Genomic DNA, 24,523 nt, shown 5'->3' with positions numbered 1-24,523 from the left:
TTGAAGACCTGACGTTTTACTTAGAGCCTAGATCAGGTTCCTGGTTGTTCTACTGCAGGGAGGGGGATGGAGAAGGAGAAGCCATGTTCTGTCTTTAAGACGCTTAGATCCTAGATGCGGGGTTTTCTGGGGCCACTTGGTCAGGGGCGTTTTGCCCTTCATCTTCCTCCACAGTTAACGGGTACTGACTATCGGGGTGGGTGGTTTATCCTCGTCTTCGCCCCTGACGATGACTTTCTTGGTAATCGTGGACCCTGATGAAGCACTTGAAAGTTTTTCACATCCCTTTCTCTATGTAATATTTGATTGTCTTGCTCATTCTTTTAAGTAGATGGGATACTTTTTCCTTTTTTTAATCTTTTTTATTGTTCTTTTTTGTTTTGGAAATTTCTGTGTTTCCCTCCCCCCCGCCCTCCCTGATAATACATGAGCACTGATCCCTCTCCCCGACAAAAAAAAAAAAATTCCCAGAGAAATGGGAAGTTCCCTATATCCTACCCCAGAGGTCTGACTTAGATAAATGTACATGTTTTCAGGCAGACTTTTTTATTTTATTTTATTTTTTTTAACGTTTATTTATTTTTGAGACAGAGAGAGACACAGAGCATGAACGGGGGAGGGTCAGACAGAGGGAGACACAGAATCCGAAACAGGCTCCAGGCTCCGAGCTGTCAGCACAGAGCCCGACGCGGGGCTCGGACTCACGGACTGAGAGATCATGACCTGAGCCGAAGTCGGCCGCTTAACCGACTGAGCCACCCAGGCGCCCCGCAGGCAGACTTTAAAATTTTTTTTTTTTTTTTTTTTTAGCATTTATTTATTTTTGAGAGACAGAGAGAGATAGAGCATGAGCAGGGGAGGGGCAGAGAGAGAGGGAGACACAGAATCCGAAGTAGGCTCCAGGCCCTGAGCTGTCAGCACGGAGCCTGACTCAGGGCTGGAACTCACGAACTGTTAAGATCATGACCTGAATTGAAGTCGGATGCTCAACCGGCTGAGCCACCCAGGCGCCACCTCCCCTAGGCACACTTTTCTAATATTTGCAGAGCTCTTTTTTTTTTTTTAAATAAGTAATGACTGTGTATGGTATAAAATTCAAAAGAAACAAAAGGGTATTCTGTGAAAAGCAAATGTCCTTCCCTCCTCAGCCAGGAGGCCCCAGATCCCTTCCCTGGAGGGAGCCACTGTTGCAGGTCCTTGTGTGTCCTTCCAGGGATACTCTGGCATAAAGCCTTTGTGGATGATCCTGTAAACTACTGACAATGTCTGCTTGTGAGGGTAGGAGCTCACGGTCTTGAGACTGAAACACTGATCATACTTTGAGTCCTTTGAGATGAGACTATCCCTATGAAATTTATTGGCCTCTTTTGATAAGCAGTGGAGCCCGCCCATCAGAATCAGCCCTACACAGGAACAAAAGATTGTCCCTGGTGCTCTGTTTGGCTGTGCTGTCTTTTATTGTTTAATTGAAGTCTAGTTGACACACAGCATTCCATTAGTTTCAGGTGCACAATAGCGATTCTTGATAATTCTATACATTATGCTGTCTATACATCACAGTGTAGCTCCCATTTGTGCTGCTTTTATTTTTTTTATTTTTTAAATTAAAAAAAATTTTTTTTAACGTTTATTTATTTTTGAGACAGAGAGAGACAGAGCATGAACGGGGGAGGGTCAGAGAGAGAGGGAGACACAATCTGAAACAGGCTCCAGGCTCTGAGCTGTCAGCACAGAGCCCAACGTGGGGCTCGAACTCATGGACCGCGAGATCATGACCTGATCCGAAGTCGGACACTTAACCAACTGAGCTGCCCAGGCGCCCCTATTTTTATTTTTAATTTTTAAAAATGTTTATATATATATATAGAGAGAGAGAGAACAAGAGACAGAGCACAAGCTGGGGAGGGACAGAGAGAGAGAGAGAGACAGAGACAGAATCCAAAACAGGCTCCAGGCTCTGAGCTGTCAGCACAGAGCCCGACGCAGGGCTCGAACTCACAAGCCGTGAGATCATGACCCGAGCTGAAGTCGGACGCTTAACTGACCAAGCCACCCAGGTGCCCCTGTGCTTCTGTCTTTTAATTAGGCATGTTATGCTGGGGAAAGTTGCTGGATTCCAGCCTGCAAGGTGTGAGGGACTTATTTGGGGTCACGTAAAGGGGTGGAGGTGACTTATCCGGGATGGCACGCACACCTGGCTGACCAGGTTTCCTGACCCCTGTCCTCTGAACAATAGCTCCCCCAGCATGATCCCAGGAGAGCAGGAGGAGGTGCTTGGGAGAGGCGTGGTCAGCATGTGAGCCTGGGCCCTGGTGGCTCAGTGAGGCGGCGCTGCTCTCCCCCGACCGCCGCCACGCCAGCCTTATTTGGCTGCAGGTGGGTTATCTTGTTTACTCTGTTGCGCCACCAGTAGAAAAGGCACCTTTGTCAACGGAGGCTTCTCTGGTGAGGTCAGCCAAGAGTGGACGGCCTGGATTGTGCACAGAGGTGAGTAAACATCAGAAAGGAAAGTGCTAGCAGGGGGAAGCAGATCGTTAACAACCAGCGACGTTTGCGGACGCCTGGACAAGGGAAGCAGACAAAGTCACGGACATTAGTTACTGGAGTGCCAGCACTGTGCACGTTCGGATGTGTTTTGTTTCAGGTGCTTTTCCTGCTTGTGTGATCCCTCACGTAGTTTCAAACCCGCAGCACACACAGTTCTGTATCCCGCTTTTTGTTAATTATATCTAAGGTGGGTTTTTTTTGTTTTTTTTTTTCCCATAATAGTCTATGATTTCAGAAACCCCTCATTTTGGCTGTATAGTGTTCCACTGAGTGGATGAATCATAATGTACTTTACTGATACTTTATTAATATAACTTGGGGCCATTTCTGATCTCTTCCTCTCCAGTAATGCTGGCAAAAACATTTTCACACGCGTGGTCCTTTCTGTCTTCAGCGTCATTTGCCCAGAATAGTGCCTCCACCCTGGGCATGAGCCCATTGTAGTTGTTTCTCCGGGGGTTCGGCCCGCTGTGACGTGTTGAGGCCTCGTCACTGTACCCGCCCTGCGGTGGGAATTAGCAGAAACTGATTTTTGCAAAGGTAGTAAATGAACATTGGTTCCTTTGTTTCAGTTCACAAAGTGTGGCGGTGTGCGTGGCACATCTAATTGTCATCCCTAGTGACAGGGATCAGTCCTTGATCAGGCCCAAATGAGGGGAGCCCCTGCTACCTCTGACAGGAAGTCCCATCAGCCTCTACTGCCAGATCCCTAGATGGCTGGTGTCCGCTGTGATGTGAGAAGGGGACTGTGCTAAGCACTGCTGTGTTCTTATGGTCAACACACTGGATGTTCCTGCGTGTGCTGCTTCTTTTGTTAGGAGACTTAACAGAGATTTCATGTTTTCCCACTGTGGAGCCAGAGTCCCTGAGTCTTTTCTTTTTCTTTTTTTTTATCAAAAAAAATTTTTTTAATGTTTATTTTTGAGAAAGAGAGAGCACCAGCAGGGGAGGAGCAGAGAGAGAGGGAGACACAGAATCCGAAGCAGACTCAAGGCTCTGAGCTGTCAGTACAGAGCCCGATGCGGGGCTCAAACCCACGGACCGCAAGATCATGACCTGAGCTGACGTCGGACGTTTCACTGACTGAGCCACCCAGGTGCCCCCCCCCGCCTTTAAAAAAAAAACATTTTATTTTTAAGTAATCTCTACATCCAACATGGGTCTTGAACTCACAACCCCAAGGTCAAGAGTCGCATGCTCTATCGACTAAGCCAGCCAGATGCCGTGGGACCCTATGAGTCTGAATTCAGGCTTATCCTGGTGACAGCTTTTTGGGGGCTTGTGGGATGTCTTATTTTTAAACGGTATGAGCATTTAAAAACTAGGGGATTCTGGGGCGCCTGGGTGGCGCAGTCGATTAAGCGTCCGACTTCAGCCAGGTCACGAGCTCGCGGTCCGTGAGTTCGAGCCCCACGTCGGGCTCTGGGCTGATGGCTCAGAGCCTGGAGCCTGTTTCCGATTCTGTGTCTCCCTCTCTCTCTGCCCCTCCCCCGTTCATGCTCTGTCTCTCTCTGTCCCAAAAATAAATAAACGTTGGAAAAAAAAATTTTTTTTAAATAAAAAAATAAATAAAATAATAAAAAATAAAAAAAATAAAAACTAGGGGATTCATATAAAAGGGCCGGATTTCTAGCTCCCCTTCCTTGGAGAGCTGGCAACCGAGGCCCATGTTCCCATGTGAAATGGGGCAGAGGCTGCTCCTTGTCCCCTCGTCACCCCCACTCTCATACTGAAGCTGGGTTCCAGTTGTCACCTGCCGTCTTGTACCCTGGCAACCTCTTCTCTGTGCCCATGTTGCTGTCCCCAAGAGGGCCAGTGTTTTAAGAAAGATGCGTGAGCATACGTGGCGGTGAGGACTAGCCAGTCCTCCTTTTCTTACATTTGCCCCTTTTGCTCATGCATTCAGCCTCCTTGAGCCTTAGTTTCCTCATCTGTAAAATGGCAAAGAATAACAGCACCTGCTTCGCAGTGTTGCCGTGAAGATACAGGATTTAAAGGGGGTACGATACCCAGAAGTAAGTGCTTAGGCGACGTTAGCTGCTAATCTTATTATTTAGGGCGTATGTTTGTCTCCTGTAGGTTCTCAGCTAGGGGTGAGTTTTGGTTGTCACAACTTGACATGGGGAGCTGTTGTTGGAGTCTCACAGGAGGGGCTGGGGATGTTGCTGAACATCCTGTGATGCATAGAACAGGTCCCCCACCCCTAACAAAGAAGTCACCAGCCCCAAATGTCAATAGTACGGAGGCTGAGAAGCCCTGTTTAGACATTTAAGTGTGACTCTTGGTAACTGAGCTCCTTAAACATATCTCTAAGGGAACAAGGACTGCCTTGGTCTCTCAAAGAATCAGAATTATAAGGGACCTTACTTAGTACGGCCCCCAGGGGTACTTGGATCCTTTCCTAGCACCCTCACCAAGCACATACCTTTGGCAGATAGCACACTGTACATCCAACATTAGGTCTGTTTATTACATTGAACTCCAGCCTTCCCGGAAGCTTCCTGTCCTCCACCTAGTAACGGTGGCCACCACTCATTGAACCTGATGTGTGCGTGGTTGTACTTAGCAGTTGCCATGTGTTGCTGTATTGATCCTCACCATCCTTCAAGGTGGGTTCTCTTCTTATACCCATTTTACAGATGTGGAGGTTGAGGGTGGGAGAAGTGACGTCCCTTGTTCAGGATCACTCAGGGGCAGAGCTGGGACTAGATGCAGGTCAGGCTTGCTCTTTGCTTCCGCCTTGTCCCGCCTGGGGCTGCACCCAGCGAGCTGATTTGCTCATCCACAGGAAGATCTTTCAGCTATTTGGGGTGGCCTCTGAGCCCTCTCTTCTGTCCTCCTGGTCAAAGAGCCCCAGTTCCCAGAGTTCCCTGCAAAGACGTGTTTCTGATCCGCTCACCATCCAGAACGCTCTCCCATGTCTTGGTGGTCACCTGCCTGTGTTGTGGCTCTGCTCCCCTCACCCCTCTCCACCACGCTGCCCCCGGCCCCCGGAGAGGCTGCCCACCCCACGCCAGCTCTGTTGACGTTTCATCAGCTCAGACTCTGTGCCAGTGCTGACCGGAGTCATCCAGATCCTGTCTAGTTGGTATTTTCACTTCATAGTGACCCATTTTCAATGATACTCCACAAGATTCAGCCCACCTGTACCTGAATCTGATATCTACGATGTCCTGGTGGAATAGAAAGTGTGTGGGGTGGGGAGTCAGGAGGCTGGCTGGTTTGTGAACACACCCAACTTTGTGGCCTGGGAAAAGCCACTCGCCTTCTCTGGTCGTGTGTCCTCCGTTGTGAAGTGAGGCTTTGACTTGGGTGATGTTAGCGTCTTTTCCAGCTCTAACATTCTTTGGTGAAATATGTTGGGCAGCAGGAGCTTGCAATAACTCTAATTAGTGTGGTAGCAGTAACGATAGGTAATTATTAAGCAGTCACTCTCTTCCAGGCTCTTTTCAATGTTTTGAACAGATCGTCTTACTGGCCCCTCCAACCCCATGCTCTTATTACCCCCATTATATTACCCCCCATTCTACAGATGAGTGCCTTGAGGCAGAGCCCTGTTGTGTCACTGGCCCAAGGTGCCCACCTGACCAGAAGTGGTTGCATTGTCTTCTTTCGAATGAACCCTTCCAGGCTCTTAGATGCTCACTCTGTAGAGTGACCTTCCTGTGCTTCAGCATCTCATGTTTTGCACTCCCTTCTTCCACCAAGATCAAGGCTATGAACGCCGCTGGACTTTAAAGGTTCAGCCTCTGAGTCATGCCTATGAGGTAATCCAGATGGGATACGGGTAGATAATTCAAGGTCAGTGAGAGGTTGAACAGGGTCCAGGTTCTCCGCTAGCCCCCCTCTCTCTGTCCAGCGCCCTCAGAACTTGCCGCAGGGCTGGAGGAGGGTGAAATGGGAAAGGGAACCTGCGCCCCAAGCATGTTTCCCGAGCCCATTTCTGCAACTGCGTGCATCCACAGAAAGCTTACTGGTTCCCTCTATCTCTTTAGGCTGTGAGCCAAAGATGGACCCAGTGATGATGCAGTTGGAGCAGGGGGAAGGTCCAATGGGGCCTGGCCTGGCGGGGACTAAGGCAATAAAATGGCCCTCTGCCCTTCGTTTGAATGAGACTGGACCATAGCCCTGCTGGGATAGCACTGCTCCCTGCACTGGGGGTCAAGGGGCCCTGCGTCTCTAGCCATGGACGTCCATTGTGGCTGCTGGTTTTTCCTCCTTGCTGGACCCCTGGGCCACTGCTAAGGGGCAGGTGTCCTCCTCAGTCATAATGTTGGAGCTTGAGCATCAAGACCAAGGTCTGTTCGTGCGTCTTCACCAGCAATTGAGACCCCTCCACCCTTCGTGTTTCTTGTGGAAATTACTTGAGCTCTGGGCTTTGAAACCACAGTTTAATAAATCCTTTACTAAGGAGCTCCTGAAGCGCTGCCCTGGCCAGGGAAGCGTGAATCTTCAGTGTCTCAGACACAACAGGTGGGGCCATATGCTAGAGGAAAGAATATCACTGCGTGGTGTGCCTGGATGCCCACGTTGCTGGTGCTGTGCTTCCCCCCCCACCCCGCGCTCCCCCCCCACACACTCTTTACCCTATTAGTCTCTCCTCTGTTGAGGAGTCACAAGGCCACTGTCAAAGTCACATGCTTTCTGCACCCCACACAATGGTAGTCCTTTCCCATAACACATCCGCGTTCTCAGACACACTAAGTGTCTTCTTGGGAACCCAGGGCTGCACTTTTGGGGTGGGCCCCAGGCAGAGTTTGGTGGGAAGGCTGCAGGCTGGGGACACAGTGATGGGTCCACTGGGAGGTTTCAGGGGAGCTACCCTTTCTCCTCCTTTACCATGGATTGTGCACTTTTCTAAGTGACAGGCACTTTCTAAGTGTTTTCTAGTGAATCCTCCTGACTTAAAGCATGCCGTCACTGTCTCTCTTTTACTGTTCAGGAAACTAGAGTTTAGGAAGGGTAGTCTGAAGGTCACGCAGCTTGAAGAGAGTAGATCTAAGCACTGAATCCAGATCTGGTATATCTCGAAGGCACGTTCTCGGTCACCAAGTTACCTCCGCCATTTCCTATGTAAACCTGAGTTGCGTGATGGGTGCTGCTTGTTGGTGGAACTGTCTTATTTGGGAGGTGCTCAGACGCCCCTTCAAGGCATCATCAGTGGGGCCCGGGATGCAAGACTGAGGGTTTTAGCGAAGCGCAGTCCCAGAGGCCTCAGAAGCAGGGTTTTGTGTGGGAGACGTGATCAAACACAGGTGCATTTCTGTCTCCCAGGGCTCTGAGCCTGGCTTCCCCAGGAAATGGGGCTGGCTGCTTTCAACAGCATTTTCCTCTTGCAAAAGCAGTGTCTTTTTTCAAAACCAGCCTCTTCCTCTCATCCCCAACCCCTCTCCACAACTGGGTGATAAACAGTGAGATTTCACAGGCCCCAGCTGTGCTGGTGATTCCCGCCAGGACTCTGGCCGCATTAGGACTGAAACTGTCCCCTGCTTGGGGGGGTGGGAGGGGTGTGGATCCACTTACCCTCCGGTCTGTAGAAAACTCCAGGCAGTGGCAGAGTGTGGGCGTGGAAGGGAGATGAGAACAAGGCGCTGTGGAAATCCAAGATGGTGGTAAATGAAGAAAGAGTACCCCCCCCCCCCCCCCACCGCCACTAACTACACAGTGTGGTGACATCCAGGCAGTAGTATATGGACAGGTGCAGCTGGGGGAGAATATGGAACCACAAAATAAATTATCTTCAAGATAAAAAATTTCTCTAACACTCTAATATTTTTTACAACAACCAAAATAGTCTTAACAAAATGAAGATAAAGGCTAAGTGCCCTCTCATTTCCTGCCAGGTTGTAGCACCAACACAAAGGAAGGGCACCCAGTAAATATTCCTTCTTGCCCTTTCCTCTGAGCTGTCGTCTCACACTTCCGGAGGGTCCCTGAGGGCACTGTGTGGCCCCCTGCTCTGATACCATCCGGCATCACCCACAGGCGCAGTGGGATCATCTAGGCCCCCTCACTTCACATCAGCTTCTCACTGGCTCCTTCCCCAGTTGCCCAATTTTCCACTAGAATGTCCGCTGCACAGGGCAGGGGTTTTTGCTCTTTTGGTCACTGCTGTGTCCCTGACTCTGTGCCTGGAACTCTGGGGAGAGCATTGAGTCCACACCTTCAGGAGCTCCCATTCTGGCAGGTGGCCAGGCAAGGAACACGCAGTGGGATATGGGCAAGGATGGAGTGGGTGTGGGGTGCTTTGGGCTCTGTGCCCCAACCCAGATGTGGCAGTTGGCTGTCAGGAAGGCTTCCCGGAGGAGGTGATATCTTAGCCTGATCTTGGGAGATGAGCATGAGCTAGCCAAGCGTGACCTAGAGGATATTCCAGGCTGAGGATTCGTCTACACCCCCTGCCCACCCTTAGCCTATGTGCCAACCTTCGCAAAGCTTTTGGAGAGCACATACGCGCCTCTTCTCTCTCACGGGAGCAGACTGGCCTACAGAGTGGAGGTGTGTTTGCAGGGACAGAGAAGTAGCCCATGTTGGTAAATTCCTAGTGAGGCATGGTTTAAAGGTAAGGTCAGAACTGGGGGTGTCATAATACTGCCTCTTCTCCCCACCTATGTGAACGGTTATCCCTTCTTCCTGCTCACGGGCTCTGTAATTCTTCCTTATAAACCTAAGCAACCATTTCTTTTCCCCTGATGGTCACCGGTGTGGCGATCTTCCCTTCTGCCAGTTCATTGCCACTTAACTGATCCTCCGAGGCAAGAGGAAGTGGTGGGGGAGGGGGGGTCATGAGTCTGGTGACCTTGCTGAGGAGGAGGGTAGTTCTGGGGCAGCTGCTGCTGCTGAGTAACACACTGCTCACTGTTGCAACTTCGCAGGGCAGGTGGGAAGAACGCTGACTGGCCCTGCTGTGGGGGGCTGGACGTTGGCTCTTGAGCCCCCATGTAGTTGAGTGCCGTTTGGTTGATGCATAGAAGTGTGGCATTGCCAAAAGTGGATTGGATCTGAAGCAAGAGAGTTCCTCTCTCTGTTTCCGGTGGAATGTGGCAGCTGGGGAGAGACCCCTGCCCAGATTTTAGGCAGGCGTGGGAAATTGAAGCACGCGCTTTTTTTTTTTTTTTTTCCTCTGCTTGTTGAGTCACCCTGTTCCTTGTTTGAGCCACAAGGTGGTGCTGTTGGCACAGGACTGCTTGGTTGCTACAGAAGAGGCTTCAGTGTTGCTGCTCTGTCCCCACCAGCTAGAAAATTACAATATAGACGGTCTTTCATTTTCTCTCCTTAGATTCCCTTCCTGGAATTCTTCCTCATGCTCTTGCAGCTTGAGGTGGCTCCACATCCCTACCCCAAACATACACAACACGTGGGCATCAGGATGCTCACCGTTTTCTCCTTTATCCTGATCCCGGGCCTCTGAACTCTGATCCCGACAAGACTTACTAAGTCTTTCCCTTGTCCCTGCCAAGTGGACAAGGATTTAACGAACTGTTTTGCCCTAATTAACTAGTGAGGCTTAATGTGTTACCTCTGGGGTAATCTGCCTTGTAACTGTGAAGATCGAAACTAAGCTTTATACCCCAAGAGGTAAGTTGCTGGCCCTTCTGCTGTGGACGGGGTGGTGTTTTTGGAAGAAGGTTGGTTGGGGAGGCGTTAAAGGACGTGTTGCTTTGTCCATCCCACTGGTGTCAACACAGCAGCTAGAAAGGGCATGAGGCAGGTGGGTCCTGGGGACCCCCGGAGGCCCCTGTGAGGGCTTCAGAGACCATGGGACCTGTGGGGAGCCTGACCGTCTGCTCGTCTTTCCTTTGCCCAGACGTTCACGGCATGGTGCAACTCCCACCTTCGCAAGGCGGGGACGCAGATCGAGAACATCGAGGAGGACTTCCGGGACGGACTAAAGCTCATGCTGCTGCTGGAGGTCATCTCAGGTGAGGTGGGCCGCCCTGGCCGAGACGGGGTGCTGCCTGCTGGGCTCGGCCGCTTTGGGAGCATTGTCTGCCACCTGCTTCTGCTCTGCCTTTGGTCGTGGTGAGCTGTGGGTCTCTTGCAAGAAGTCAGGGGCGACCTGTGTGAATTAAGACGAGGAGACCGGGTTTGCTTCCGGCTCTGCCGCGGCCAGCCGTCCATGTGTCCTTGGACATGTCACTGCCTTTCTGCCTTAGCACCCTGATTTGCAAAACGAGGGAGTATGGAGGGTGGTCTCGGAGGTCCCTTCCCCCTCCAGAGTGCTTGGACTTTGGGGTCATTATGTAACCATCTCCAAACCTCAGCTCCACTAGAACCCATCTGCCTATATCCAGATGATCCCACTCGCTTATCTGGCCCCCCGTGTAGAATTTGGATGTCCAGAAATCTGGAGGGGCAGCTCCCTTTGAATGCACATTTCCACTTTCTTATGAGTACCTTTCCTCCACGATGCCTTAGGGGTCGGTGGTTCCAACATTCTCACCTTGGTTCATACACTGGGTAATCATAGCTACTCTCTTCACTTTACCTTCTACCTTGACCCTAGTGAGTCCCAGACCTGGTCTCAGTCCAGCCTTTTCTCTCAAACCCCATCTCCACCCACATGCCCCCCAGGGTCCCCTCAGCATGTCCCAAACTGCGCTGACCAGCCCTGGCCCCGGCAGACCTCTTTCCTCTCATCATCTCCATCTTGTCCTTCTGAACCTAATGTAGGAATCAAAGACCGCTCTTCCTCTGTCTCCAACTGGGCATTTGAGTTCTGTCCGTTCTGTTATCCTTTTTTTTTTTTTTTTTTAATGTTTATTCATTTTTGAGAGAGAAAGAGCGGGGCAGGGGCAGAGAGTGAGGAGAACAGAAGATCCAAAGCAGGCTCCGTGCTGACAGGAGCAAGCCCAGTGTAGGGCTCGAACTCACGAATCGTGAGATCATGACCTGAGCTGAAGTCGGACGGTCAGCTGAGCCACCCAGGCGCCCCTTTCTCTTATCCTTTTAACCTCTGCTACCGTGGTATCAGTGTGGCCCTGGGTCAGCTCTCACCTAGGTGGTCCACAGAGGCCTGCAACCCCCACCTGGCTCCTTCCCCGCCGCTGCAGTCCATCACCCACAGCGTAGCCAGAGGGACCATCTGACGGCCCAAATATGGTCTCCCTGTTCCCTGCTCAGAGCCCTTCAGTGCCTCCCCAGGGCTCGAAGCCTGCGGCCCGCATTCCATAGCATAGCTTGAAGGATCCTTTGTGAGCTGGCACCTGTTTTGTTTTCAACTAACTTCCCAAAAAGGTATCAGACCTCAGACCCTCTGCCACCCCAAGAGACATGCAGTCCTCACCAATGACATGCTTTCTGGAAACCCTCTGGGCTTTTGCATAAGCTCCAACTGACTTTTCCCCCCCCAATACTTCTAAATAACCTCTTGCAGGTGAAATCTGTGCATTGGGGGTGGGGTGGGGAATTGTGTGTGTGTGTGTGTGTGTGTGTGGTAAAATCTGCATAACATAAAATTTAGCATTTTGGTTTTTTTTGGTTTTTTTTGTTTTTAATTTTTTTTTCAACATTTATTTATTTTTGGGACAGAGAGAGACAGAGCATGAACGGGGGAGGGGCAGAGAGAGAGGGAGACACAGAATCGGAAACAGGCTCCAGGCTCTGAGCCATCAGCCCAGAGCCCGACGCGGGGCTCGAACTCACGGACCGCGAGCTCGTGACCTGGCTGAAGTCGGATGCTTAACCGACTGCGCCACCCAGGCGCCCCAAATTTAGCATTTTGAACATTTTTAAAGTATTTATTTTGAGAGAGACAGAGACAGCATGAGTGGGGGAGGGGTAGAGAGAATGGGAGAGAGAGAGGGGGAGAGAGAAAGAATCCCAAGCAGTCTCTGCACCATCAGCATGGAGCCTGACGCGGGTCTCGAACTCACGAAACTGTGAGATCATGACCTGAGCCGAAAGCTTAACCAGCTGAGCCACCCATGCCCCCAACATTTTGAACATTTTTAATTGTACCCAGAAGTAGTCAGTACGTTCCCAGTGTTGTGCTGCCATCACCACCATCCATCTCTAGACTTTTCCATCATCCCATGCAGAGACTCCAAGCCCATTAAACACTAACTCCCCCATCCCTTCTCCCTCGAGCCCCTGGAAGCCACCGTTCTTTTAGTCTCGGTGTGTTTGCCTGTTCTCAGCACCTCATAACAGTGGAATCATACAGGACACGTGTCCTTTGGCGGCTGTCTTATTTCCTCGTGACGTCTTCTGCGCTCATCCGTGTTGTACCATGTGTCGGAATCTCCTTCCTTTGGCAGGCTAATATCCCACTGTATGTACGTGCCACGTTTTGCTTATCCACTCATCTGATGGGACATTTGGACGGACGGCTTCCACCCTGTGGCTATCGTGAAAGATGCTGCTGTGAACATGAGTGGATGATGTCTGTTCGAGTCCCTGCTTTCAGTTCTTTGGGGGTATAAACCTAGAAGTAGAAATGCTGGATCATATGGTAATTCTATGTTTAACTTTTTGTAGGAACTGCCATACTGTTTTCCTTTAACTGCCTTTTAGAGCATCCTTCCCTGCCTCCTCTTCAGCATTTCTTCATTTAAACAAACCTGGTGTTGTTCTTTTGCATTCTTTAAAACTCAGCTCGGGGTTTCCCTCCAGGAAGGCTTTCACCACGTGAGTGGCCGCCCTCCTTTGGGCTCCTGTCACACCCCATTAATTCCTCTACTGTGTTAGTTTCCCCGTGGCATGATCATTTTTGGCTCACTTGGTTTTTTTTCCCCCCTTCTACCCTGAGCTGTTGGGGACAGGGATGGTCTCATCTTTGTGTCTCAAGTGCTTCAGATTGTACTCGGCATGTAGGTGATGCTTGGCAAATAGTAGGGTGACCGGATGCCCTGAACTGGGCTTTTCTGTGTAGCTGCCAGTGTGTCCCCACTGAACGGGACCGGTGTGTGTCCGTGAAGCGGGCTTGTCTCTTCCCATGGAGTGGGAGAAATGGAGTCACTGAGACGTTGCCTTTTCTTCCTTGAGTGTCTTGAGGTGGATAGAGTGACGGAAGGAAGTGCCTGCAGAGGTTCTCTGAGAAGCGTCCCTGGACCACCCACACCAGAGTCCACAGGACTGCTTGTCAGCCTGCAGATTCCCGGAACACGCCCCAAACTTCCTAAATCAGAAACGCAGGAGGCAGGTGAAGGCTGGGTGTCTGAAGCTCGAGAACTGCTGGCCTGACCGCCTCCGCCGTCCTGTTCCAGCCGGTGTGCACAGCCGTCAGCTGGCTGGGGAGCCCGGGCTTGGTGGGACCTAACGGCTGGGTCTTTAGCAGGAGGGCCTTCGGGGGGGGGGTGGCGGGATGGAGTGCCACTTCCATCCATCCTGTGGGAAGATGTGGCGTGTCATCCGCCCGGGAGGACGGCGGGGTACCTTGTTGGAGAGGCTGAGCAGCGGCCGCGAGTGGAAAGTCTTGATTTAATCACAAAAGCCCAGCTGTGCTTCCCTGGGAACTGCCTCATCCCATCTGTAGCAGGAAGTCTGTTCCCTAGAAGCTGGGGGGCCGGGAGCCCCCCTGCAGAAGCGCTGCTCTGACCTTGTGGCCGCCCAGCCCCTTGAGCTCCCTCAGCCAGGCGGCTCACGTGCTTGGTGTGGCACGGAGGGGTGTGCAGCTGGCTGTGCTGGAGACCGTGGCAGGTGCAGGCGTACTGAGTCTGGGGCTCTAGGACGGTATTTCTCAGCCCTTTGGTGCCCCTGGCCTCTTAGAGACTTTACTGCTCTGTGCCCTTCCCCCGGTATGGGCGCGCGTGTTAGACATATGAATTTTTCAAATAGTTTCGAGAAGGCCCCGAGTGCCTCTGTTCTGAGCCGAAAGTGCTCTTAGTGGGCTGTTGGGGGCACCATCCTTTCCCCACAGCTTCTGAGCCTGACACCTGAGTTGGAGGAGGGAGTGGAGTGAGGGTGGGGGTTGACTTGGAGCCAAGCCAACGATGTCCCTGCCGGAGGCAGCGGTTTCAAGTGAGAGAGGGAGGCTGTGGGCAGCTCCATTCAAACGCCAGGAACTTTTCCAGAATATTCGAGAGTGCCGACACACCTTCCCAGGCCAAACGTTCCAGACTAGAAGGGATTCAGGGCCTTTGCATGTGCTGTTCCTTTTCTGCCTTGAACATCACTCCCTGCTGTCCCGGCCTGGCTGCCCTCCCACTCACAGGCCTTCCCTGACTTCCCTAAGCCCTTTGTCCTCCTCCTGTGCTCCTCTGCATCCTTTTGTTAAGTATTTATCCTTCTTGGTGTTTGCTCATTTGCATATACTTGTGTGTTTCTCTGTTGAAGCTCCTCCTGGTCCGTAAGTGCACAAAGGCAGGAAACGGTTTCATTCACCCCTCTATTCCTAGCACCCAGCCAAGTCCCTGATTGGGGAGGGGGGGGGGCTTACTACAGATCTGCTGGGTGGAGGCAAGCAGTTCAGGTCTGAGAAGTGGCAGAAAAGAGGCAGGGTCGGCTCTCTCTGTTGTTTCCTGCCAGCGTGGCCCTCGCTCACAGCCAGGCGAGGGGGTCGTGAGAGCAGCAGCCCGGGTCCTGGGAAACAGCATCTCACCCTTCCTGCCCTCCCTCTCGGTCTGTATTCAGGGGAGCGCTTGGCCAAGCCGGAGAGAGGCAAAATGAGAGTGCACAAGATCTCCAACGTCAACAAGGCCCTGGATTTCATCGCCAGCAAGGGAGTCAAGCTCGTGTCCATTGGAGCCGAAGGTGAGTGAGGCCTGCTGGTGGGCTGGCTCCTCTCGGAGCCTGAGTTTCTGCTCTCTGCTCTCCTGGCCTTTTCTGCCCTGACTCCCCGGGTCCTGCATCGCTAGGGGCATTTGAAAGTGAGGCTGCCGGCACCTCCATCTGGTCGACCTGTGGATTCTGCATGTAACAAATACGCTTTCCATCCAGTCTCTGTGCCCCCCACCCCCGGGTCTGCCTCCTGGAAAGCCAAGGGCCAGCTCCCTGGTCCTCACCCCAGTGCCAGCCCCTCCTCCACACGCCTAGCCTAATCCTGGTGCCATGGGGTCCCGTGTGAGCGGAATGCTACTTCCCTCACCCGAAGGCCTGCCTGCACTTTGCTGCCCGGGGTGGGGAATCCTATTGCCTGGAGAGTGTCAGACACGGACTGGGTTGGACAGCGAGGGCTGCCCCGAGGCCCCACAGAGTCCCGGGAAGACTGATGTCCAGAAGCCTTCCGGGACATTCAGGGACATTCCGAATAGCATTCTTCTGCCTGTTAGCTTCTTGACTCTTTTTTTTCTTCACTTGAAAAAAAAAAACAACAACTTTAAAGCTCAGTGTAAATTGTTATTAGCTTGTTCTTAATGGTTTAGAAGAGGCAGTGCAGTTTCTTGTGTGCACTGGGGCGGCTCTGAAGGATTTGGGGAGGGTGGAGGTGATTAGAATAGGACACCCTAACCAGGCCGTGTCAGGACTGTGTCCCAAGGACTCAGCCGGGACTCAGCGGGCACCTGCCGTGCAGCACCAGAAATCTAGAGATGGAAAGAGTCTCCGTCCATTCATTCACGATTGAAGGTGTGTGCACGGCTGCGATCGCTGAGCACATACGCTGTGGAGGGGGTGTGCCAAAGCCCCGTGTACCAGTGATCTCATTTAACCCTCTCTGGTGGCCCCAGTTATCCTCACTTGAGGAGAAGGAAACGGATGCCCTGATGAGATGAAATAACTTACTTAAGGTCCCAAGGGCAGTAAATGGCAAAACCAGAACTCAGACCCGGTCTGCATGACCCCAGAGAGATGCCCCTGGAGAGCAGCCTTTTCTTAAAGAGGGTGGGGGACTTGCTCCAGTAAATCACAGGAGCAGATCTCTCTTCTGGTTGATGAATTTAAAGCCCCTGGCGCCCTTCTTTTCTAGAAATTGAGGGATTGCATATTGCTACATCAAACACAAATGTTAGCACGGTGTTGGCAAAGTGTAGCCCATGATGTCAAATGCGGCTGACACGGGTTTTTGTAAATACTGGAACGCAGCCACACCTGTCTGTTTGCATATTATCTGTGTCTGCTTTCCCGCTACAATTGGCAGAATAGTTGCGACAGAGACCATATGGCCTGCAAAGCTGAAACTATTTCCTGTCAGGCCTTTTACAGAAAAATATTGCCATCCCCTGCCTTACTGGGGACTCAAGCTAATGCTTGAGCGGTCATGGGTAGGGCCTCGTGTGGCCCGGCACACCTTCAGCTGTGGAGCCAAGACTGCATCTTCCACATCCGTGTGGCGCCGGCTCCTCACAGTGTGATGCACATAGTATGTACTCAGTAAATGTTCGAAGGACTTGCACACGGCAGGGTACTTGGTTTTCTGAGTGGGGACGTATTCTCTGCTTTTTAACAAGAAGAAAAGAAAAGAGTAGGTTGGTCTGTTAGGGAGGAACAAAGACGTGGCAGAAAAAGTTTCAACCAAGCAGGGCTGGGAAACCAAAGAAAATGGCACTCAGCTGGTCTGGAGCAACCACACATGTCCCCTGGGGCCGGGAAGTGAAGGATGGAGAAGGTGGGTCAGGGATGACCGTAGGGATGGGTGGGGATTGTGGAGAACTGGGAGGCATGTCCTTCTAAGCGGGGCACCTGCCATGCATCTCTCATCGTTTGTTGCTCTCTGGGAATGTGGGTTCCAGCATCGCCACATCTTTCAGTGTTTTAAAAGAAGCCAGACATCCAGATTTTTAGAAAGAAAAATTTAATAGCTATCTAACAACAACAAAAAAATGTTTTTGTTTTTTTTTTTTAAACTCTGAAGTCCAAAGGGGAGGAGGGACAGGGCAGATGGGAGGGAATAGCACTTGGTTCTGACTCTTTTCCTGGTTGTGGACAGGATGCTTTGCATGGGATATCCCCTTTGACCTGAGGGCAGGCCTGTAGGGTGGGTATCACTGGCCACGTTTTACAGTCAAGGCAACAGAAGCTTACAAACGTTGCTAGGGTTTTGAAACCAGGGGTTCGGGCTCCAGAGCTGAGGTCTGAACTTCTTCCTGTCACTCCGGACACCGTTGGAGGCCAAGGATAGGACTGTCCCATCAGCGACCAAGTGGCGGGCCAGGTTGGCTGTGCTCCCCCCAGCAGGGGGTGAAGAGCAAAGACAGACACTGGCTCAAACTCCACCCAGCACCTCTGGCCTTCCCAGAAGTCTGTTAACCAAGCTGGCCGCAGTTTCCAATTTTTTTTCACATGGGCTCACTCCTCTAAATATTTTTATTATTATTTTTTAAAGTTTATTTATTTGAGAGAGAGCACACCTGAGCAGGGGAGGGGCAGAGAGAGGGAGAGAGAGAATTTCAAGTAGGCTCCATGCCATCAGCCATCTGGAACAAGATGCTGGGCTCGAACCTGTGAACCATGAGATCATGACCCAGGCTGGAAGTTGGACACTTAACTGACTGAGCCACCCAGGCGCCCCTCCTCTAAAGATTTTTAAAGGGTCCTTTAAAATGAGATCATCCTTACCTTCTCTCTGCCTGCAGGAGTCAGGGCTTCAGGCTGAGCCTTCCGCTTTGAAATCCTCTCTCCCGTTTCACGGTGAGCACTGAGATCATGCTGTGATGGCTGCCCTGCTGTGCCAGGACACTGGACGAGGCCACATGTGGGCTTTGTTTATTTTAATGAAATGAAGTTTACCGCTGTAGACTATATAACAAAACGCGGTGGAGGGGATCACCCGGAATGAGCTCTCCTGGGGGCTGGGCTGGGGTGGGGGGAGGTGTTGCTGGTTGCCCTGAGGAGCCATTCTGGGCCGAGGGGAGCAGGCCTGGCGTGGGCAAGACCTTTAAAGAACTATCATGTGGTGCAAGGACTAGACTCCGGTCAAGCCCTGAAGGGCAGAACCAGGCCCGGGAGCCCCCCTGGGCAGGCTGATTCTGCACGATGGGCAGAACCCACGGGAATGGAATGGGTGCTCTCCGGCGGGGGGGGGGCATATGGCCCCTGACCCTGAAGGTGTTCAGATGGAGGCCGAAGGCAGGGAACTTCCGTACATCCCGGAGGGATTAGGATAGGTCCTCACGGTTTCCTTTACCAGACTTGGTTTAGTGCCCAGACTTCATAGAGTTGAGGCTTGTCCTAGGTGAGTGGTTGGGATTTAAGCAGGTGAGAGGACCCGGAAGGATTTATGTTAAGATCTTTGGGCAGGGAAAGCTTGATGGCTTTGGGGGCCAAGAGCCTGGCGGTGCTCTTGATGATTTCTCACGTGTCCTCAGGGTGGAGGGGGTAGTGGGTGCAGTAACTAAAGCATCGGTCTGGGAGGTGGTGACATCCAGGTCTAGTTTCTGCCAGGTGGAACGTCTTCATTCTGCCCTCTGAATCGTGTGCAGGCGACCGCATCCCTGGAGTGGGGGCAGAGGGTAAATGCAGGATGCGAGCAGCTCCTTGGCTGGCCGTAGACCAGAAATTCAGAAACGTGCCGCTTCTTCCCACACCCGTGGCACACATTGTAGTCTGTCATTGTGGTTTTGTCCACAGGGCCCAGTGGTGGCCTTGGGACCCTCCTTTTGGACCCAGCATGCGTGGTAGCCCCCTGCTGGTGAGATGGGGTGTCCCTGCTCCAAACATACAGATGCCTGGGAAAAGGGTTTGTTCTGGGGCTCCTCTGGGGAGGGCTGTTCTCTGGGGTGGGACAGGGAGCCAGTGGGCCCTGAGGCTGGGGTGGTGCATGGGGTGTTAACACCCCCCCCCTTTTTGCCTGTACTTGGCTCTCCTCTTTCCCGAAGGATCTGGTATGAGAATTCAGGGAGCAAAACTCCCTGGGGGTTTCTAGAGGAAGGAGGGAGAGAGGAGTAAGCAGGCAAAACCCAAGAAAGAAGGCACTCTGTCTCCCTGAGCTTGTCTCCCTTAGTGCTGGGAGGGTGCTGAGCTCCGGGCCAGCAGGAGGCACGGGTGTTTGGCCTTCACGGTTGGGGCAGAGGCGGGAACCCATGTAGCGGCCTCTCCTCCGATGGGAAGGTCACGTGGCCCTGTTACCACTGGAGCCTCTTCTAGGCTTTAAAAAAATGCCCCCTGTATTTGAAACACCGTCCCTGAAATTTCATACTTGCTTTTTCCACTTTCCATATTACAAAGATTTCTCCAAGTCATTAAAAAGTCATGAATGTAATATTTAGTGGCTGTGTTAATTGTTGAGCCCAGCTGTGCTCTGTCCCAGACCTGGGTCCTGCCCTGGAGGAGCTTGAGTGCGGTTATGTTCTCCCAGCCCCAGGCCTGGGTGACCACCACCCACTCACCCACATGTGTGTAGTGACCTCCAGTACTCATTCATTCATTCATTCACTCATTCATTCATTCAGCAAATGTTGATGGAGGGCTTTCTCTGTGCCAGGCACCGTGCTGGGCTCTAAGCAGCGATGCAAAACAGAAAACTTGTTCCCCCCTTGGAGCTTATGTTCTGGAAGGGGAACAGAGAAAATACACACATACATGCGTCAGAAGGGGAAAAACCCAGCAGGGAGTAAGGTGGGAGGTTTCTAGGAGAAGATGCAGTGGAGATGGGAGGGAGGTGAGGGACAAGTCACATGGGGGCCATGTGACTGGAGGAGATGGGGGGACCGTGAGCACCTCACTGGCCACTGGCTTTGACTCCAAGTAAGGTGGGAAGCTATGGAGGTTCTGAGCATGGGGGTGCCAGGGGCTGGGGATTTACTCAGTCACACCTCGAACTTGGTATATTCTTGAAGTTTCCAACTTGGGGCCATGATAAATGACCCTACGACAAACTCCTTTATGCAGTAACCTTACTCTGCATTTCAGATCATTGGCTAGGGACAGATTCCTAAAGGTGGATTTCACCGTGAAAAAGTCGAACAACTTCAAGGTGCTTGATCCTGTTGCCAAATTATTTCCCAGAAAGTGTTTTTTTCAACCAGTTTATACTTCTAGCCACAGTGTGGTAGCCTTGTTACCATCATGGTGTGTGTTCCTTGTTTTTTAACTTTGCTAATTTAGTAGCTGGGAAAATGTTATCTCTTTAATTACAGGGAGAAGGAACATGGTTATAAATTGGTTATATTTCATATTTTGTGAAGTATTTATTCATGTTTTTTGCCTATTGTGAATTTAGATTTTTTTCCTTATCAATTTATATAAACTCTTTTATTTTTTAAATTAAAAAAAATTAAATTTATTTGTAATGTTTTATTTATTTTTGAGATAGCGCAAGCAGGGGATGGGCAGAGAGAGAGGGAGACAGAGGCTCCAAAGTGGGCTCCGTGCTGTCAGCACAGAGCCCAATGTGGGGCTCGAACTCACAAACCGGGAGATCATGACCTGACCCAAAGTCGGACGTTCAACCGACTGAGCCACCCAGGTGCTCTCCCTGTATAAACTCTTTAAACGTTACAGATATTAAACCATCGGAAGTCACTAGTGAAAAGGCATTTTTAAAAAACCAAATCTTTATGAACTGACTCCTGACTGATTAACTGCCTCTACTTCCCCCCAGCATGCTCTGCAAAGAGCTGGCTGGCTCTCTTACCTGTTAAAGAAGATGGTCATATGCTACTCAGTTGTCTGTCTCTAACCCAGGTCCTCCGGCTCGGGTCTGTGTCCCGCGGGTATCTGGGGCTCTGGGAAGGGCATTTAAAGCCGTCGTTAGCAGGAAGGGTTATATCCTGTCCCCTGTCCGACGTGGACACTGTTCCTTCTAGACCCCACCCCCCATGCAGGCTCCACAGAGTTACCCCCCACCCCCCGCCCCCCGCCAGGAAGCAGCAACACTGCTCTGTACCTTCTTGGTCATGTGGCAACATGCAGTTTTGCCCTCACTTTGGAGGGGGTAAGATGTTAGAATCTTAGAATGTCATCTCCTTAATGGAATCTACTCTTGTTTAAGGGGTTTGTGGGAAGCAGACCCTAGTGGACACGGGCTCAGGATATCGGGAGTTCCTGGAACTTACTCCTTCTCATGGTTCTGGTAGGTTTGTCCTACAGTTAGCTTTTCAGGTTGGAAAAAAAAAAAAAGATATTCTTTGGATGCCAAACTCTTAGCTGAGAGTACCTTGCCATGGGGCCGGGTTACTGTCTCCTGGTCTGGAAGCAGGTGAGGGTTAGGGATCTGTGTTTGCTGGGTTGATTATCTTCTGATGTGGACACTGGCTTTTTGGGTGTGGGTGGCTATTTTGAGAGCTGTGATCGCCCAGACTTCCCTGACTCATAGAATTGCCAGAACATTTGCAATGATTTAGAAACATCTCCCTTTTCTCTGTCAGGCTGGTGAAGACACCCCCTTCTCTCTTGCCTTCCCAAATGTACCCCATTGGAATTGATCACACCTGCCTTGTGCTCAGGGTCACCTCCAAATAGATTTCTCTCCTGTTACCTGTGGTACCTGGTTGTACTTTAAAAACCCATACCCACTTTTCCCTAGAAGTGGAGCTGTGTGGTCCTTGATTTACTACATGGTACACCCATGGATGTGGGCACTCCGGGAATTTTAACTCTGTCCCTGCCAAGAGCCATCCTAACATGTCCTGATGCCATTTCTGTAGAAATCGTGGATGGGAACGTGAAAATGACCCTGGGCATGATCTGGACCATCATCCTCCGCTTCGCCATCCAGGACATCTCTGTGGAAGGTGGGTCTTCTGCTCTGTTCCATTAGTCCCTGAGCCCCCTCCACTCCCCTGCCCTTGCCATCACATCTTCTTTCCTGGACTCAGCCTGGAGAACTCCCTGACCCCTGGCAATGGGGGCTTAATCATGGGCCGCATCTTGGGCTTCTGACCCTTTGCTGTTATCTGCCCTCCCTCCTAGTCTGTAGAGAAATAAGAACTGATTGGGGTTCTGGTTTCCACTGGTATGTTGGCCCCTGGGGAATCCCCCTGACGCTAAGCCTGCCTGAGGTTGCTCTGGGGAACTGGAAACCCCACCTGGTTTGTGGGCTGTTAAATCCAAAAAGGTAGGGAGATAGCAGCGTGGAGGGAGTGTCTTGGGATTCTGAGTTGACCCCAGGTCCTCCACTTTGCTCCCACAGCACCCTCTGGTGGCCACTTCGCAGATCTTTAAGAGGCCACCATAGTTTGGGGCTGGGAGCTCTGAACTTTTGGTTCCATACTCCAGCAGTTTCTGAGCTTTATATCTGATATGCGTGTATTCATTTTATAATAAGTTATATTTGTGTATTGGAATTCATATTATGAAACCTATACCAAAACAAATTTCAAAAAGATGACACGGAGATAATATTTTTTAAATATTTTTTTATTCATGGGGCGCCTGGCTGGCTCAGTCATTGGCACATGTGACTCTTATCCTGGGGTTGTGAGTTTGAGCCCCACATTGGGTGTAGAGATCACTAAAAAAATACGTTTTAAAATGTATAATTTAAATTCATTTTATCAGCCAGGAATCTTTTTTTTTTTTTTTAATCTTTATTTATTTTTGAGAGAGAGATCACAAGCAGGGGAAGAGTAGAGAGGGAGGGAGAGAGAGAAAGAATCCCAAGAAGGCTCCACACTCCCAGCACAGAGCCCATTGTGGGGCTCAAACCCACGAACTGTGAGATCATGACCTGAGCCAAGACCACAAGTTGGATGCTTAACCAACTGAGCCACCCAGGTGCCTCTATGGCCCAGGAATCTTATAAAGACTTTTATTCAAAGTAATTTTTTTAATGAGAATAATGCAGATTAAATTGTTTGCTTATAGAAATCTTGGTTTGACACATGATGATACAGCCATGTGAAGGTCTAAGTTTGATTTATAGAGACTTGGTATTTAGGGCTGAAGTGGTTAAAAATGTGTCCACAATAGTCACTTTGAACATGGTTCTTTTTAGTAATGATGGATATAAATCCATTTTCAAGTTGCCTTCTTGATAAGTTTGATTTTTTTTAAGTATTTATTTATTTTTGAGAGAGATAGAGACATAGCACGAGTAGGGGAGGGGCAGAGAGAGAGGAAGACACAGCATCTAAAGCAGGCTCCAGGCTCTGAGCTGTCAACAAAGACCCTGACGCGGGGCTCAAACTCAAAAACCACGAGACCATGCATGACCTGAGCGGAAGTCAGATGCTTTACTGACTGAGCCATCTAGGCGCCCTGATTAGTTTAATTCTTTGGGGCTGACCTTGTCAGCTCTGGTTAAATTGTCGTTGTTTTAATCTTGTAATATAGCTGATGAAAAGCTGGAGCTGAGTAGAAGCATTAGCTTTGCTGATTTTTTAATTGTTTGCTTGTGCTTGAAATATTATCTTTGCAGGAGTCATTTGATGTCATTTTAGAGTCCATTTTGTGAATTGAAAGGAAAGGAGATCATCCATGAACCCTCTTTGCTGGGTGCCGTATCTGCAATTCACAGATGTGAACACGTGGGGGCAGTGTCGTTTGCAGCCCTTCTGTGTTGGGAGCTCCTGGGGTCCCCTCAGATACCCGCCTGCTTTATCTTACAGGCACCTGTCTGCTTCACACGTGCAGCAGTGGTGCATTAAATACAAGGCAACTTTATGTTTTAGATGATCCTAATGCTTTTGCCCCATAGAGCTGTGTGCACTCTGCATGGCCTATGTACTATGTACCCCTGTCTGGAGATTCTGGGACTTCAGATTTCATAGACCAATCAAACATAGACCTGATACAGCTTGCTGATTTATTTTGTAATGCTCCCGTGTCTTTGAATAACAGGGAGTGATGGGGGAGACCTGAAAGTTTGAAAGGTCATTGTCTCAGTGTTTAAATGTGTAACGTGGCCAGCCCTGAAAAGCTGCCTAGTTTGCTTCTTTGTTTCTCAAATAGCTACTCAGACTTTGTCAAGGAAACAGACTTGATGGCCTGGAAGCAGCAGGGTTGCCATCTAGGGGGTCTTTGTACGGACCCTGGGGTCATGGTGGGGCCTCCCCATGAACCAACACCCCTCCCCCCACCAAGCCAGCCCACTGACCTCTCTGTCCTTCATCTCCCTCCTCACAGAGACTTCCGCGAAGGAGGGGCTGCTCTTGTGGTGTCAGAGAAAGACCGCCCCTTACAAAAACGTCAACATCCAGAACTTCCACATAAGGTGAGT

General features: G+C 50.7%; 1 protein-coding gene across 4 annotated transcripts in view; it reads left to right on the top strand.

The window, feature by feature from the left end:
- ACTN1 (actinin alpha 1) overlaps nt 1–24,523 on the top strand; it is a 101,251-nt gene that overhangs the window by 41,153 nt on the left and 35,575 nt on the right. For all 4 annotated transcript variants that reach the window (XM_043554369.1, XM_043554367.1, XM_043554370.1 and 1 more), the window contains exons 2-5: nt 10,355–10,469; nt 15,121–15,240; nt 22,011–22,097; nt 24,430–24,517. In XM_043554369.1, the coding sequence (XP_043410304.1) occupies nt 10,355–10,469; nt 15,121–15,240; nt 22,011–22,097; nt 24,430–24,517 (410 nt within the window). The remainder of the gene's footprint in view (nt 1–10,354; nt 10,470–15,120; nt 15,241–22,010; nt 22,098–24,429; nt 24,518–24,523) is intronic.

This window comes from Prionailurus bengalensis, chromosome B3 (genome assembly GCF_016509475.1).
Source record: "Prionailurus bengalensis isolate Pbe53 chromosome B3, Fcat_Pben_1.1_paternal_pri, whole genome shotgun sequence".
NCBI lineage: Eukaryota > Metazoa > Chordata > Mammalia > Carnivora > Felidae > Prionailurus > Prionailurus bengalensis.
This window is presented reverse-complemented; position numbering and strand designations above follow the sequence as displayed.